This window comes from Podarcis pityusensis, assembly GCF_964106645.2.
Source record: "Podarcis pityusensis genome assembly, chromosome: 9".
Lineage (NCBI taxonomy): Eukaryota > Metazoa > Chordata > Lepidosauria > Squamata > Lacertidae > Podarcis > Podarcis pityusensis.
The window spans coordinates 16,042,912-16,058,906 of record NC_138034.1 but is presented as its reverse complement, the minus strand read 5'-3'; the positions used below and the strand labels follow the sequence as shown (position 1 = coordinate 16,058,906).

At 39.8% G+C, this 15,995-nt stretch overlaps 1 protein-coding gene and 1 long non-coding RNA gene across 6 annotated transcripts in view; one reads left to right on the top strand and one right to left on the bottom strand.

Annotated features, from left to right (window-relative positions):
- The window catches only part of TBC1D1 (TBC1 domain family member 1), a 77,348-nt gene that overhangs the window by 14,947 nt on the left and 46,406 nt on the right, over positions 1-15,995 (bottom strand). For 3 of the 5 annotated variants that reach the window (XM_081019813.1, XM_081019814.1, XM_081019817.1), the window contains 8 exons: positions 15,406-15,516; positions 14,254-14,382; positions 13,759-13,845; positions 11,422-11,696; positions 8,618-8,779; positions 7,246-7,365; positions 5,543-5,682; positions 2,168-2,353 (listed from right to left, as the gene is read on the bottom strand). In XM_081019813.1, coding sequence (XP_080875939.1) covers positions 2,168-2,353; positions 5,543-5,682; positions 7,246-7,365; positions 8,618-8,779; positions 11,422-11,696; positions 13,759-13,845; positions 14,254-14,382; positions 15,406-15,516 — 1,210 coding nt within the window. The remainder of the gene's footprint in view (positions 1-2,167; positions 2,354-5,542; positions 5,683-7,245; positions 7,366-8,617; positions 8,780-11,421; positions 11,697-13,758; positions 13,846-14,253; positions 14,383-15,405; positions 15,517-15,995) is intronic. The other 2 variants (XM_081019815.1, XM_081019816.1) reach the window with 2 other exon arrangements.
- LOC308484955 lies at positions 2,315-8,717 on the top strand. Its single transcript, XR_013990229.1, has 3 exons — positions 2,315-2,446; positions 7,289-7,405; positions 8,631-8,717. It is a non-coding gene; the product is annotated as an uncharacterized lncRNA (long non-coding RNA).

Below are 15,995 nucleotides of genomic sequence, written 5' to 3'. Positions count from 1 at the left end.
TACTGACATCAGGTAGGTGCCTTCACTGTACTTTTTTCAGCACCTGCTAAAAACATTTTTGTTCAAGAAAGTCTTTCCAGATGCACAGAAGTTGACGCGTGTTTTAATCTGCTTTCAGCTTAACTGTTGGTTGTAATTACATTTTCAATTTTTAAAAATACCTGTTTTCAACTTTTACTACCATGTTAATGTTTGTTTTATTTTCTGTAAACCACTTACAGTCAAGCGGTATATAAATAAATGAAATGCTGTGAGCACTACCTTGGGCCAAAGGAGGAGGAATCCCAACCGTCTATTCTGGGTCTTGCCATGCTAAGAGGGAAATAATTGCCTATCCTGAGGCTCTTTGCTGCCCAGCAAAGGGAAGGGAAGGCTTTGCTGTTACAAGATCTCCTGGATTAATTGCATTTTGAGGACAGAAAGTACACTCAACTCGCAACTTTACACAGCTGAAGGCTAGCCAGTTGAAATCACACAAATTAAATGCATGGAGGGAAGACAGCTTACAAGCTCATTCTGTACTGGGTTTTCCCAGTGTGGAAAAGAGCTTTTAAGCTCCCAGACTTGCTTACCAAGTTCTGGGAGGTTCACATGAAGGCTCTGGGAAGCTCTCATGAGATCTTGGATGGCCCCAAAAGATCCTGCAAGAGCTTCCCAGAGTTCACTAAGCATGCCTGAGAGCTTAAAAGCACTGGTAAGTGCTGTACTATGTTTTTTACGTATCACTTTTTGGTTTTTAAAGGGTTGTTTTGACTATGCATGATTTCGGCTTTAAACACTATCCCCAGAAGGTAACCCATGCATAAGATGCAAATTGACTGTACTGCTCTTTTTCTGTAGATGAAAGGGTTAGGGTTAGGGACTACCATATGCCAGAAGAAACCCTATAGAGAGAGAACTGGAACAGAGGGACCAAAGCAAAAGGAGATGGAAAAAAGACAAGTTAATGCACTGTGTTTCCTTCTACTTAAAGGGCAGCATTAAAAGCACTGCCTGGACACTAAGCATAACTTGGAAACATATTTAAAAAGTAATCTGTCATATCGTAGCTATCACTTTAATGATGTCTGCTTTGATATATGCACAACAAGCCCTTGCCGCGATGATACATTACCAGCACACTGTCATTCTTGGGACATATTATTCCAATACATCATAAGAATGCTGTCACTTTTATGATTTAATAGCATTATGCATCATAAAAAACAGCACTTTCATTTATTATAGGAGTGAGACAATCTATAGGAGAGTGCAGCCTTAGTCCTCCACTGCAACTTCAGTTTACATTTTGAAGAATACTTCTTTTCCAGTTTGGTTTTGCCAGTTCCTTTCAAGATTGCACAGTATAGTGGCATGCTAAAAACCATATGCGAACAAAGAATAAAGGGTTTTTCCTCGCCTCCGATTTCCGGATCATGACAAAATAAATTTACTTAATAGCACCTTACCTGGGCCATGCAGTAAAGGAGAAAGGGGGGGGGGAGAGAATGCAACTAAAAGCAGCAGACAGATCATAGCTGTGAGTAGCCACAGAAGTTGTGAAAGGGCTTGTATGGAGGAGAGGGTCAAGGGGAAATTCTGTCTTCTATTGTTGCCTCTTTCATGGATTACTGAGGTTACAAGGCAGAAATAATGTCTCAGGGTTGCTTTTGTTGTTTTTCAAGGGTCCCTATTGCACTTAAAATATTTGTAGGATTACATTCAATTTCCACCAGTACTAGTTTAAAGCCAGTACCTCTCACACAGATTAAAGTGCGAGCTCAAGTCTTGGGAAATTTTGACTCAGAATGACTTAGCAGGACACTAACAGAGGTTGAGTACTTTAAGCATCTAGAAGGTGGATCCAAATATACCAAAGCCACAGGTCAAAAGAGTCAGAAAATGAGCACCTTATCAGCACTTCCAGGAACTAGGCTAAGAGTAGCCACTGATAAAACAAGCAAAGAGACTATTAAGATAAAGTAAACAAACTATGGGTAAAGTACAGCAAAAGAAGGAAAGCAAACAGGACAGGATATTGGGAAGAAAGGAATATGAATAAACACAAGGCAAATGTTATCAACAATACTTCCAGAACACTTATTTATTGTCATGGTAAAAAGTTCAATGATGTAAGGTTCCCCTGCTCCTGCCATTCCTCAAGTTTTTGATCCAGTAATTTACTTACCTTGCAACTTTTGATTTTCCTTTTCCATCCTAAGTAGTAGTATCTGCTGCAGAATTGCTTTTTGCCACAGTTCCCGAAGCTCTCTGGGTGTCCTCTTCCTCTCTTCTTTTACCGCCCTAAAGGGGCCATCTTCACAAACTGCTTGCAATGGTGATCTGGGTGGAAGTTCGCCCAACTCAGGGTATTCTTAATATGGTGACAAAGCAAGAAAGAAGCATTCAGAAGCCTTTTATTGGTATCTAAATATTTTTAGTTTGGATTTCTAGATCAACACCTCAGGTAAGCATCAGTTACAATATATTGATAATAAAGGTTTGTGATGCTGTGGAGAAAATTTCCCAGTCTGTGCAAGAAGGTAGGGGTGGAAATGAATAGCTAATCTCAAAAGAGCTGGAGATCCTGGAAGCAGATTAAAGTGGCTTGCATGCCATCGCTATGCAATGCATGTCACTTTACTCTTAGCAATTGTAACATCTGGTGAAATTTACCAAAAACACAAAACCAAAGAAGCTCCCAGAAGTAGTTTGTGATATGGCAGGAAGTCAACTGTTCTAATTTTTAAAAGTCAAAAATTCTACTGGAGATCCTGAATACCTTGGGCGCAACTCTCAATGGAAAGATCCACCTTATTTTGGGGAAGGCTGCTCTATACACACCTACATGCAGATTTTACTTCTCCTTGCCATATATATATATATATATATATATATATATATATGAAATGAATTCGTCTCCGCCAGTAAATAAACATTTAAAATTGGATACATATTGTGCTAATACCACAGTACTTTTAGGATGCCAATAATCAAAACAGAATAATTCAAGAATTGATTTTTATACTGGAAGACTCATTCCAGTGAAGTCAATGGGACTGTACATGAATGTCCATATGAGCAGAATGCTTAAAGTGAAAGACTGGAATCAGGGGGAGATCTCGGCTGAGGATTTAAATCCGCCACAAACACATTGTGCTGGCATTGGAAAAGTGATTATTTCTCAGCTTCAGTTTCCAAATGGTAAAAGGGCAATAATAACATTGTGAGAGCAAAAAAATGAAGCAAAGGACAACAAAGTAAGCAAATTGAATCAGTGTGCTGTTGTGCTAATACATCTTAGCGTTTGTAAATAACTTTAGAAAAACCTGCATATTTAATCAGGTCTGTGAGCTGACAGAAATTCTGCATATCTGCAATATGTGTAAACTATGAACATTTTCAGATAATTTATTTTGCTTCCAATGGAAGAACAATGGAGGTAATTAGAGCCCCACCCCTCCTCAGAAATTGCAAATCGTACCACTCTGTCTTTTGCTTAAGATATTTAACCACACATAGGTGCCCATTTTTTTTTTTTAAACAATTTATTGGGTTTTACAATAGAAATAAACATAATAAACAATATAACATTTGTCTTAACATAGTTTCACATTTTCTTTGGACTTCCTCGCATCTCCCGCTCCCACTTTCATCGTTATAACATTTTGTCAGCAATTTATCATCTTATTTAGATTCTTATATCCCTTCTATGTTTCATAATCTTATAGTTCTCGAAAGGAGTTAAATTTTCACAGTCTTACTTATTTTCTTAAAAACCTCTAAATTTAGTGGTGCTCAGTTATTTTAGTCTAGCATCTTATTTAGCATTCACTCAAATTACAATGTTTTTGTAAATAATTCTTAAATTTCTTCCAGTCCTCCTCAATCCTCTCTTCTCCCAGGTCACGAATTCTGCCCATAGGTGCCCATTTTTGCAGCTGTTATAGAAATAGCAACTCATTTTTCAAAAATAAGAACAGTTTCTAAGGATGTTGAATTTTATTATCTAGCAACCACTTCTGAGCTCTTCTTACACATAGTCCTGCATTTGGCTAAACAGTGCCTACAAAATCTGGATCGTATACAGGGCTTATCAAACTCAACTGGACTTTATTCTCAGTACAGTCGTTCCTTTAAGAAAGCACGTAACATGAACACAGTGGTCTCAATCAAAGTGCTGCACATGGTGTGCGGCCCACCCCCACCCCTTCAAAAGCCACTTCAAAGGACAGGAGGTATATCCTGTAAGACACAAGCAGCTTCTGCTGGACGGAAAAAACAGTCACCACCCATTCTGTTTGCATGTGTGGGCCTCGATGGATCATAGCCAGCATTACTAGCATATTCCAGAGCTTTGATCATTTGTGCTCCTTACTTTCAATGCAAGAATCTAAATCCTCCCAAAGCATAGACTGAAATGCAAAGCACTGCTAGAAACAACAGTCATTCCATTCTTAAAAGTAAAAGAAGATCTTAATTCATTGCAGGGGTGCCATCTCACCCTTGGGATTGTGGGTGCCCGCTGCTGCAATGCAGACGTGTGACGTCGCATGCACACACGCACATGCAGGCATGTGCGCGTGATGTTGCACATCAAGGTTGTGGGGGCTGGTGGCAGCAGCAGCTCCTCTTCCTCCTCTCCAGAGTCAGCGAGGCACCCTTTTCCATGGGGAGGGGCTCGGACTTGGCAGCAGAGAGACTCTGTCTCCGCGTCTGAAACAAACACCCCCCCTCTTGGAAAAGGGTGTCTCACTTGCTGGCTGCAGAAGGTGGAGCTGAACTGCTTCTCTCCCGCTTGCTGGCTTTCCTCATTGACTTTCTGGGTGCCTGGCCACCACAATTGTTGCGGGTGACCAAGCACCCACGGCCCCCTACAGTTGGCTGCTATGATTCCTTAAGAACCAAACTCATGAGGCGTTTGACCTTTAAAAGCACAAGGGACTCAAACTGAGCAGCTCTAATCTTCTCGAATCACAAGCAGAAGAAACAGTGCCACCCAGTGTACATGTTGAAAACAGCAAGCACAATTTAGCAGGGCGACCACCACCATTTCCCCTCCTCAAGTTGTGTAGTTTTAGTGCCTGCTGCCAACATAATTACAAATCAGATTAATAGCAGGAAGTGGTGCTAGAGGATGTAGCTCAGGCATAGGCAAACTTGGCCCTCCAGATGCTTTGAGACTACAATTCCCATCATCCCTGACCACTGGTCCTGTTAGCTAGGGATGATGGGAGTTGTAGTCCCAAAAACATTTGGAGGGCCAAGTTTGCCTATGCCTGATGTAGCTGATAATGCCAGGATATTAATGGGACATCTGCTGCTGACATAAAAATGTTTGTATCAAATACAACAAATTAAATGGAGAACACTGCCTTCTCAGACTGCCTTTTAAATCCTTCTGAGTTTAAAGAACATTAAGAAGAATCCTGCTGGATCAGTAGATTCACTAATTATGAATATGTTCTTTGGAAATTCATGACAAAAATCCACACAAAAAGATTAAATCTTTTATCTGTAGCATAACTTAGGCAGGTTCTTTTTATCTAAGGAAGACCATTACCATCGTGCCAACTAGGAGAATCGCATCCTTTCTGTGGGGTTGCCACTCTTAAGAATATCTGTTGTCTCCATGAATGCCGGCGGGTCCTCACAGGGCTTTCGTGGATAGAAGCCACTTCACTTGACTTGGGCTTGTAGTCACTAAAATTAGAAGGATTGTCAGAACCAGATTTGTCTATCGTTCCGGTAAAAACTGTAAAATGAAGCTAACTGCAATATGTTTTGCAGTCAAGCAGAATGAACAAATCCTCCTAAGTATTTGCAGCAACAAAGAAAAAACACCAGTTCTTCATGTAACATGCAGGCCACTTTAGAGAAATGCTGGGCCCACGTGAAACTAATATTTAATTTTAGTTGCTAGTGCTACCCCTTTCACCCAAAATACCTCTGACAAAAACAGCCTATGGAGAGTCTTGTGCTCTGAACCTTGAACATCCTTTTATAAAAATGAAGCAGTGGGAGTGAGAGGTAATATAAACCTCCAAGAAAGGCCTATGGGGTTTTTTTTACCTTCCCCACACACATTTTTATCGTACCCTTATTTTTTTGGAGAAAAAGCTACAGCATAACATTCCCCCACACTTTTTGATTATGCGGCAGCATCCCCATAAGGTGACATCCTAAGTCATCAAACTCTAAATCACTTTCCCAGGTTCTGCAAATTCGGCCACAAGTAGAAGATTCTTCCACATAGTCAGTATTACTGCAACTTTCTTGCAATGGCCTCACTTATGCTGGTGACCCTTAGCCACTGGCAGCCTGCCGCTTACAATTTTCTTCTCAGGTAAACTGTTGTCGTCTTTCCACCTGCAATTCTTTATTTTCTGTTCGTCATTTTGAGTCAAATTACTATGAGATGCATTAATCACGCTTTTAGAAAGCTGTGCTTAACGCTACTGGTTTTCCTTTGAAGAAAAAGCTGCTTTTTCTCTCCAAAAGAAATGTGAAGAGCTTTGTCATGGATTCACAGTAAGCAAGGTGGGGCAGATAGGAAACTCCCCTCCAGATTGGGGAAATGGCTCCAAATCAGGGCCTGTGGCTGCATTTCCTCCAAAATAAAAGCGGCAGCATTAATGAAATGTATACTTTGGCCCTTTGAGTTTCTGAACGAAGAGTAGGTAGGGAGGGTTCATGTGGAATGTGAAAAACTACAACTTTGACCCATTCTGCTCACAAACAGCAGTCACTGAAAAGCTACTGAATAAGGATGGCAGCTTACCGTATTTTTTGCTCTATAAGACTCACGTTTTCCCTCCTAAAAAGTAAGGGGAAATGTGTGTGCGTCTTATGGAGCAAATGCAGGCTGTGCAGCTATCCCAGAAGCCAGAACAGCAAGAGAGATAGCTGCTTTCGCTGCGCAGCAATCCCTCTTGCTGTTCTGGCTTCTGGGATTCAGAATATTTTTTTCCTCATTTTCCTCCTAAAACTAGGTGCATCTTATGGTCTGGTGCGTCTTATAGAGCGAAAAATACGGCACTTTATAAGAATCACTGCCATCACATAACTTTAGAAAAGCCATGGTCTTCACATTATCTATATTATTTATAAATATGAATAAGACACACTGAAGTGAAATGGCTTTTTAATTAAATTACCACACCAACCATTTATGAACAATTATAACTTTTAACAATTCCCACTGCAGTCTGAGACAATGTTTCTTAAACAATCACAGATTTTTCAGCTGCAGGAAGAGAACCCTACCTTTTTGTGTTCCTAAAGTCAGAGGTGTTATTTTCATCTACAGGAGCCAGAAATTTTAAGAAGTTTGGCACAGAAGAGGAAGAGTGAAGCTTTTTCCGTAGAGCAGAACGGTAGGAGGTGCTGAGAGCAGTTGAAAGGGGGAAGTTCAAAAGGAGGAAGTGTAAGTATACCAGGTGAAATTGAGAACAAAAACACAAAACAGAAAAAAAACCCTGATCAGTATTAAACCAGAAAAATAATAATATTTGTAGGTGTTAAAACAAATAACAAACCAGAAAAATAATACTTGTAGGTGTTAAAACAAATAACAAGAAATCAAAGGCTAACATTGAAAGACATTTTAAGTCTCTTTAGGGCTTTAATCCAAATCAGCAATGAATAGGAAACCTCACTTCTCGGACTTTTGAATCAGTGGAAGGAGAAATCACCTTGGCTTTCACCTCCCCCTCAGAAATGAGTGGGGCAGCAGTGGTTTCTTCTGGGTTGGTCTCATGAAATGGAAGGGAAATGCGGCAGGAAAATCACCAAATATGATGGTTTGTGTAGGGCTGCCATGTGACCCTTACATGAAATTTATTTGAATTAAGAAGATTTCGGCTGGATTCATGTAATTTTTTCCTAGCACCAAATGTGCAGCAAACAAATGCATTTTAACTTTCTTCCTCTCCTGGCTTCTTGATGAAATAGTCATGAGAGAGTCGTCAGGTGGACATTTAAGGTCAATCTATTCTCACTGCTTTTCTCAAGCTTTGCAATAGCATACGGTAAAAGTAAAGGGACCCCTGTCAGTTAAGTCCATTCACGAACGACTCTGGGGTTGCGGCGTTCATCTCGCTTTACAGGCCGAGGGAGCCGGCGTTTGTCTGCTTCCGCAGACAGTTTTTCCAGGTCACATGGCCAGCATGACTAAGCCGCTTCTGGCGAAGCCAGAGCAGCGCACAGAAACACTGTTTACCTTCCCGCTGGAGCGGTACCTATTTATCTACTTGCACTGTATGCTTTTGAACTGCTAGGTTGGCAGGAGCTGGGACTGAGCAACGGGAGCTCACCCCGTCACGGGGCCTTGAACCTCCAAACTTCCAATCGGCAAGTTTAAAGTTTAAACCACAGTGCCTAGTAAACAATAATCTGAGTGTGGGATAATGACACTAACAGGGAAGCTTCAGAAGATGCTCCTCAGAGTAGGGGAAAAGTCCACTCCTGTTCCTCAGAATACATAGCCCACCAAAGGTTGTGAGAACTTATTTTTGCTTCCACATAATTAAGGAAAAACCTCAAATGAAGCACAAAAAGTACATCCAGTGGTTTTTATGTTTTAAAATGTTCTTTAAAATGCGGATCATAAACAAACTCTCCACATCTCTTCTCTCACCTCTTTGGCACAGCATGCCCACTTTGTTCTCCGCTTGAATTATGCCTAAAATGTTTAAAGAAATTGGGCGAAGAGGCCGAGGGATTAAGACGAGCTGGCGGAGGAGGAGGAGGAGGAGGAGGAGGAGGAGCCGGTGATGACTGATCGGAAGAACTTTTAGAGCTGCAGCCAGGTGTGTTCATATTTTACAAGGAGGGTTCCAGCAGGGAAGATTAAACAAAAGGCGAGACAGAAAGAAACGTGACAAATCAAAGAAAACATTGAATATTTACAGATAAATTGTAAACAGATAAGAACATTGGCAGGATTACTGTAATAACCTGCAGTTTTATAAGAGTATATATTTAAAGTAGACGAATAAATTAGCAAATTAAGTTAATTTGGATTTGCAGAATATATTAAAAATAAATTTAAGGAACTGCAGAAAGAGGGGAAGGAAGTCTAGTTTTGAAATGTTAAAGTGATTGTAAATTAGTGAAATGTATAAATCTGAAAAGCATAAATAAAATTTTAAAAAAGACAAAAAGAAAAGGGCAAAGAGCTGAATAAAAAAAGATGCACTACATCACTGCCTTTGTATTAACCATGTTAAATAACAGCACAGGCACCAGGGACAATGGGAGTGCTCTTCCGTTGATTCTGCCTCCTCCGTGGTGCCTAGCCTAACCAAAAAGATATTCTGATGTCCCCAGTAGGAAGAAGGTGGACATATGACAATCAAATAGGCAGCAAACACCAAACAGTGCTTTTCTTCTTGGAATGGTCCTCTTCTAGCCCTAACCAAGCCAAGATTACCTGGCTCATTTTCTCAACGCTTATGTGAGCAACAGGACCACAGCTTCCAAGATGGTGGGAAGACTTTGCAGTCCAGAAAGGATGATTGCTGGTTTCTGCTACATATATTTCCCAACCTGCATCAGGCCTTGTCAACAAGGTTTTATTGCCAAGGCTTTGACGTATGGATTCTGAACAATTTCCATGCCCGTTAGCAACCACACCCAGCAGACCAAGGGATAATGCAGGGTCAGGACTGTTAATGCAATATGTATAGTGGAGGGATGCCTAAACATTTTGAAACATGTTAATGCTCTTTTGGGGATGCATTTCTGGTGTCATTCTAAGGAGCTACTGTGGGAAGAAGTTCCCTTGAAGCATTGCGTAATTGCAACACAAACACAGAATCAAGTTCCTAGCAAGCTCAGTTATCTAGATAACCTTGTATGAAATAATAATAACAAATCTGAATTTAAGATAATCACTATTCTGGATAGCAGGGAACATTAAAACATGGGTAGGCAAACTAAGGCCCAGGGGCCGGATCCGGCCCAATTGCCTTCTAAATCCGGCCCGTGGACAGTCTGGGAATCAGCGTGTTTTTACATGAGTAGAATGTGAGCTTTTATTTAAAATGCATATCTGGGTTATTTGTGGGACATAGGAATTTGTTCATTCCCCCCCCCCCAAAAAAAATATAGTCCGACCCCCCACAAGGTCTAAAAGACAGTGGACTGGCCCCCTGCTGAAAAAGTTTGCTGACCCCTGAATTAAAGTGATGCACACCTTCTTTGGTTTTTGCATAACCAAAGTTCAGAGCAAAGAACATTTGACTATATGTGCTTGAAGCAATGGAAGTATATATAGCCTATATTTAAAGCTAAACTTAGCAAGGCTTTTTTAAAAAAACAACAACAAACTAACCCCTATTTTCACCCTTACTCCCCAAAACTTTACCAGCTCTGTAACACGCAAGCAGAAGCAATACAGCAGTGCCCTATGTCACAAAAGTTGAGATCAAAGATGAACTCTGAAATAAAACATTCTAAGCAAGTTCAGCTTTTACTGAGCAAGCAGCAGCAGGTTGAAAATAGTGTTGTGACAAAATGATACTGATGAACAATCTGCGAGTCCATAGCTGTAATGCTAAAGCCCTCTAGATATAACAAGCAACAAGGTTCAAAGAAAGGACAAGGAAACCAACCAAAGCCACAGAACCTCTTTCTTTCACTCTTCCTCCTCTTTCTGCCACTTCTGGTATGTGTAAGGAAGAAAAAGTGATTTGGCACAAATCCCAATTTGTAATAGTCTAGATATGCCTGGCAAACCAGCGTAAACCAGCATTTTTAGCAAAGCAACACAGCTAACATGTGCAAATATTTAGAAAACATATGTATACTGACACAAGAATATGAGGAGTGTTGATCAGCAAATATAAAAGCATTTCATGCAATCAACTGCGCAAAATAGGACATGGCCCCAATCTCTATCAGCAAATAGAGGAATGTATCCCTCCTCCTGCCCAATTTACAAGTATTTGTAGTCACTAGATATTTAGCCTTCATTACTGTAGGTGCTATCCAAACTTCCCATACTGTTCTTGGAGAGGAAATGACACGCATTTTCTTTGGTTGCATGCACTCCGCTAACAGACGATAACAGGAAAACATCTGCAAGTAAGACAGTCCATGCATGGATTCTAGTGTCTGAATCATGGACCTTGATACAAACATTCCGCAAAGTCTAAGAACTAATTCATATTTCCCAATGAGTAGGAGCACTAATGCGACAGAGAGGATGTCAAAGGTTTCAAATGATGAGTTACCCAAAGACTTTTTGATGTTTCGTTTATAAAGCATCCTGCTATGGAAAAACACTTTGTCACATTATCTGAGAATTTTAACATTTATGTTCAGAAACATGCTATGGTTGGATATATGAGATCTTGTTTTCTCTAAAAATGGACATACCTTAAAACATTTAGCCCAAATTTCTCCCCCAACAGCATCCTGTTTTAAACTTAGCCTTACTTTTGTTGGTTTGGAGTCTCTGTGCTCACCGAATGATACCTCATAAGTTTCCTTTGGGGAACAGTCGGAGACGCTTCAGTGGGTTCTGAGGCTTCCTGGCTTTCAGTTGGCACGTGGGTCAGAGTATTAGCTCGTCTTCTAAATCCCTGGTAAGCTGATTTTGCAGACTGTTCAGTAGACAGGCTTTCTAGCTCACTTGAGATATCACCTACAGATCCATTTGCCTTGAGGGGGCTCTCTGGGGGAAGGTCTTCTTTCTCAAACAGAGATGTTTCCTGGCAACATAAAATATATGCACATATAATTAAGCATGGCATAACTGTTAATTTTTTCAGGCTGCTCTGCACGTATCATATATGCTTTATTGCAGCACTTCTGCAATTTCATTTCTCCATTATCTGCATGTATAGTTCCAACGAGATTTCATTCCTGTTTGGGAAGCCCAGAAGGGTTTACCAAGAATATGTTGTTATTCATATGCTACAGATTATAAGCTTATCTGAAACATGAATTGAACCATGAACAAAATACTCATGCTGCAGAAGGTAAGTCTGGCCTGGAATGGGAGATGTACAGGAAGTTAAAAAGAAGGGGCTTCCGATTTTGCTCTGCCTCAATGGAGGCAGCCCCCACAACAGCAGAAGATTGTTGGCAAAGGAAAAACAAGGATGATTGAAGGTAATTATTCTTGCAAATTCCCCCCAGGGATGGGGGGAAACGGGCTTCACTCACAGTTCGTCTCGGTATCTGGCTCTCGCTCCAGCACGAAATGCAGGGGGGGGGGGGAGGCGCTGAGTGCAAAAGCACTTCGCCTGTCGAAAACCCTCCAACGCCGCCATTAAGAAGCAGAGGTTCTCCTGTTAATTGGGGCTTAATTGAACTAAAGTACAGGCACATGCCAAAAGAGATGATATCACAAACTGCGGAACAAACCAACTGTAAAGACTTTAAGCTTTGAACTTAAGATAAGACTCCATTTGGTGCAAAAGACGGTGGGGGGAGGGGAGTCTACAGTTTCTTTATTTAAAGTTTTCTTCTCTACATTTATGATTCAGCAACCCTCCTCTGAATGTTAGTTCAAAATATATTTGTACAAGCAGGATAGAAGAAATTGGATTATAAATATGGAAAATAATATCAAATGGAACTGTGTGTGTAAAAAAAGGGGGGGGAAAGGGAGGGAAGCTCTATTTTGCAAAAGGTTTACTCTTCCCCATTCTTTATTATTTATGAAGTGAACTGAATAATGCTAAGAGGACTTAGAATTTAATTTAATTGGAAGTATAATTGCTCATATATCTTCAGTTGGAAGGAAGGATGAAAGGCGTCTGTGAACTGCCAAGGAACTGATAAGGGTTCTTTACTGAGTCATCTGCAGTTCGACAGACCATTCTTCTTCCCAGGATGAGAGGGGAAATGGTGACAACAGGTAATTTACTGGGACAGAGTGACTTTTGTAGCTGTTGTTAAAGTTGCAAAAAAACGAAGCACAGGATGGAGTGATGGAGAAATTTCTTGAACAATAATGGGATATCAGCGCCACCCAAGGCATGATGGATAACAGCAACAACCGGGGGAAAGAAGGACATAACATCTTACAAGGACAGGAAGAAACACCACGGACAGAATTGGCACACACAGGAAGAACAAGGATATAGTTTGAGTTCCTCACTTCTAGTTTTAGAACTCATTTAATGTGTCAACACGAATAGAAGTTATTAATATTGCAGTTGTTATATAAGGCTTATTATGACCGGAATGTAATTGAAATGAATAAGATTTTGGAATGCAGAAATAAAGAAAATCATCAAATCTAGCACGCGAGGGGGGCCACTTTATCTAAATTATATAATTCGGTATTTGAACAATTGGTATTACTAATTGTATTATAAATTGGTATTGTTAAAATGAGGCTATTATTGGACTGTAATTGAAAACTAATAAAAATTATTATTAAAAAAGGAAGTCAAAATGAAGGGAACTGCAGGCTCTAGGTTTTTATATAACTGTCAATTCAGTGTCTGAGATGACTAAGAATCCTATCCAGATGATCAAGTAGGTATGTTTTTGTAAACTTTTAGGTCACTGGTGTACTAGAAATTATACAGGTGTGACTTACAGAAATATGAGCAGCCAAGAGAGCTATAGAGCAGCAAACTATTTTTTCCCCACTAGCCTGTTTATGATAACAAATATAATGGTTCATTGTTTTCAAAATAAAATTCAACACTGTTTAATAATATAACTGTGCGCCCCCAACGGGCCACCTGCCTTTTAGGAAATAATTTTAAAATTGTAACATATATTGTTACTTTTTATGTTTTGACATTCACTTACTTTACTTGTTGTGCTTTGTGTGCTAGATAAGGAGCTGTCCAAATCAATACTTCCAGAACTTTCCAGTTGACTTTTGGCTTTATTCCCCTACCAAGAAAATCCTCATATTATATAGGCACACATATATAAAGAAATCTGAAAATTCATACGATTCCTTGCAATAACCCCCCAAAGTTCTCACTGTGCTGAGATCATTATTAAATTTAATTTCCTGAGTGGACTAAGAATAGCCTTGCTCTGCATAAGAAACAACAGCCTCCTTCAAAAAGGTCACTCACACTGATATTTGCAAGCAACTTGGAAACTAGCAAAAGCATGACCGCCAAGTACTAATTTAATAAGTGAACCTTTTGCGTAGTCATCAATGTTTTCCTTCCTTTCTATTTTAAGAAATCACCAATCAAATTACTGGATATCTGCACTATGTTAAAAAATTCTTTCAGTTAACATATACGATGCCATCAGACACAAGATAACAAAATTAAAGAGCCTTACCCGAGATAAAATACTGTCTAATGACTCCGTCAGTGACCTTTTAGCCTTGCTCTTCAACATATCCAGTCTGAACCGGGGTGTGCTGCTTGGCATCTCATTTCCCATGGCCTCTACTGATGACTGTGACGTCTAGAAAGTTAAAATAACAAACATTTGTTTAAAAAGAGAAAATAGGGACAAATAGAACAAGTTTCCATAGAAGACATCCTTCCATGTTTTCTAGAAGTGTCACACAATTTGTATGACGCCCGTTCTGAACTTAGAACTAACTTGGAACAAAAAAGTTCTAAAAGGCTAAATATTTGTTACACGGATCAGATTTTTCCCCTTACACAAGGAAAGGAAAGCTTTCCCCTCCATTCAAATCAGCTCCCACCCTCACCCCAAAATATGTCCTAGACACAGCAATTTGGATTGCATTTATTTCTTGTGTACAAGTTTCTGGGCAGTCAGAACTGAGAGCCAGGTGGTTGAGGCATCCTTCATGGGGAAAGAAAGTAGTATTTCCAAGGAAATGTAAAGACTGTCTCCAATTACTGGAGAAGATGGTTGCCAGAGAAAGTACTCAGGGTCACATATGGATGGATGCTTGCATAAAATAACGGCAAAGGTTCAAGTGGGCTTGCACTTATGTTGTAGTCTACTGTTCAATTCAGTGCACAGCTACTGCCACAGGAGAGCATTCTGCTTAAACTAATGTTGCTTTCTTTCCTCCTTTGCAATGGCACATATTCACCACTCAGTGCAATGTCAAAATAGACACTTTACTACTTCTCGCTGGTTGAGTTAGCCTGCACATGCTAGTTATCTAAATGCAAGGATTTAAATTTTTTAAATTTCATTTTTAATTCATGATTCATTTATATACCACTTTGCGCTATACACACACACACACACACACACACACACACCTCAAAGCCGTTGACATACACAATAAGTTCAAAAAAACACATCAAATAATTCACACAACAAAATACATGTGAGTTATACAGGGCAGCATTTAAATATGTAATCCTCCCAGAAGGGCTGTGCCACATGTTTTCAGAAAATATAGATCATGTGCAGACCTTTACAGAAAAGGCATTTTCATTTTATGCACCATAGATCTTTTCCAGCAATAGGAAAGGGGGGGGGGGATTTACAATTGCCTACCTGCTTGGCTTCACTAAGGTGGATATGATCCTTTTGCTTTTCCTCATACATAACTCTCAGGACAGAGATTATTAACTCATTCTCCTTCTGTTCATTTCTTGGCCTTATTTTCTGCAATAGGAAAAAGGGAACATCTATATTAGCCATCCAGATTTTGCCCTATTACTTAAATTTTGTCAGCACATTGTATGGTTAAATTTCTGCTTGTACCCTAAAATACCGGTAGATGGCAACAGCATCACAAACTAAACAAATTTAGCTAGCAAAAAAAACAAACTTCAAAAACAAAACCCAAGCCGAGAAAAAAGGATTACACTGCCCCATATAAATAAGTAAATAGGCGATTCACAGCGGAGTGAAGATACAAGCAGGATCAAGGAAAAAATAAATAAATTGCCCCCTTGACAGATTTAGATAGAAGATTTCTAGGTAGAAGAATAATTTTTTTTTGAAATTTACTTACAGCCTTTTAATTTATATAACTGCTAAACTGAGATTTCAAGATATGACTACAACAAGAGAGGACAGCTTGCCATGTAACATGGAGTGGGGGTAGCCCTGCTGTTTTGAGAAAAGCAAGCCCTGTTGGG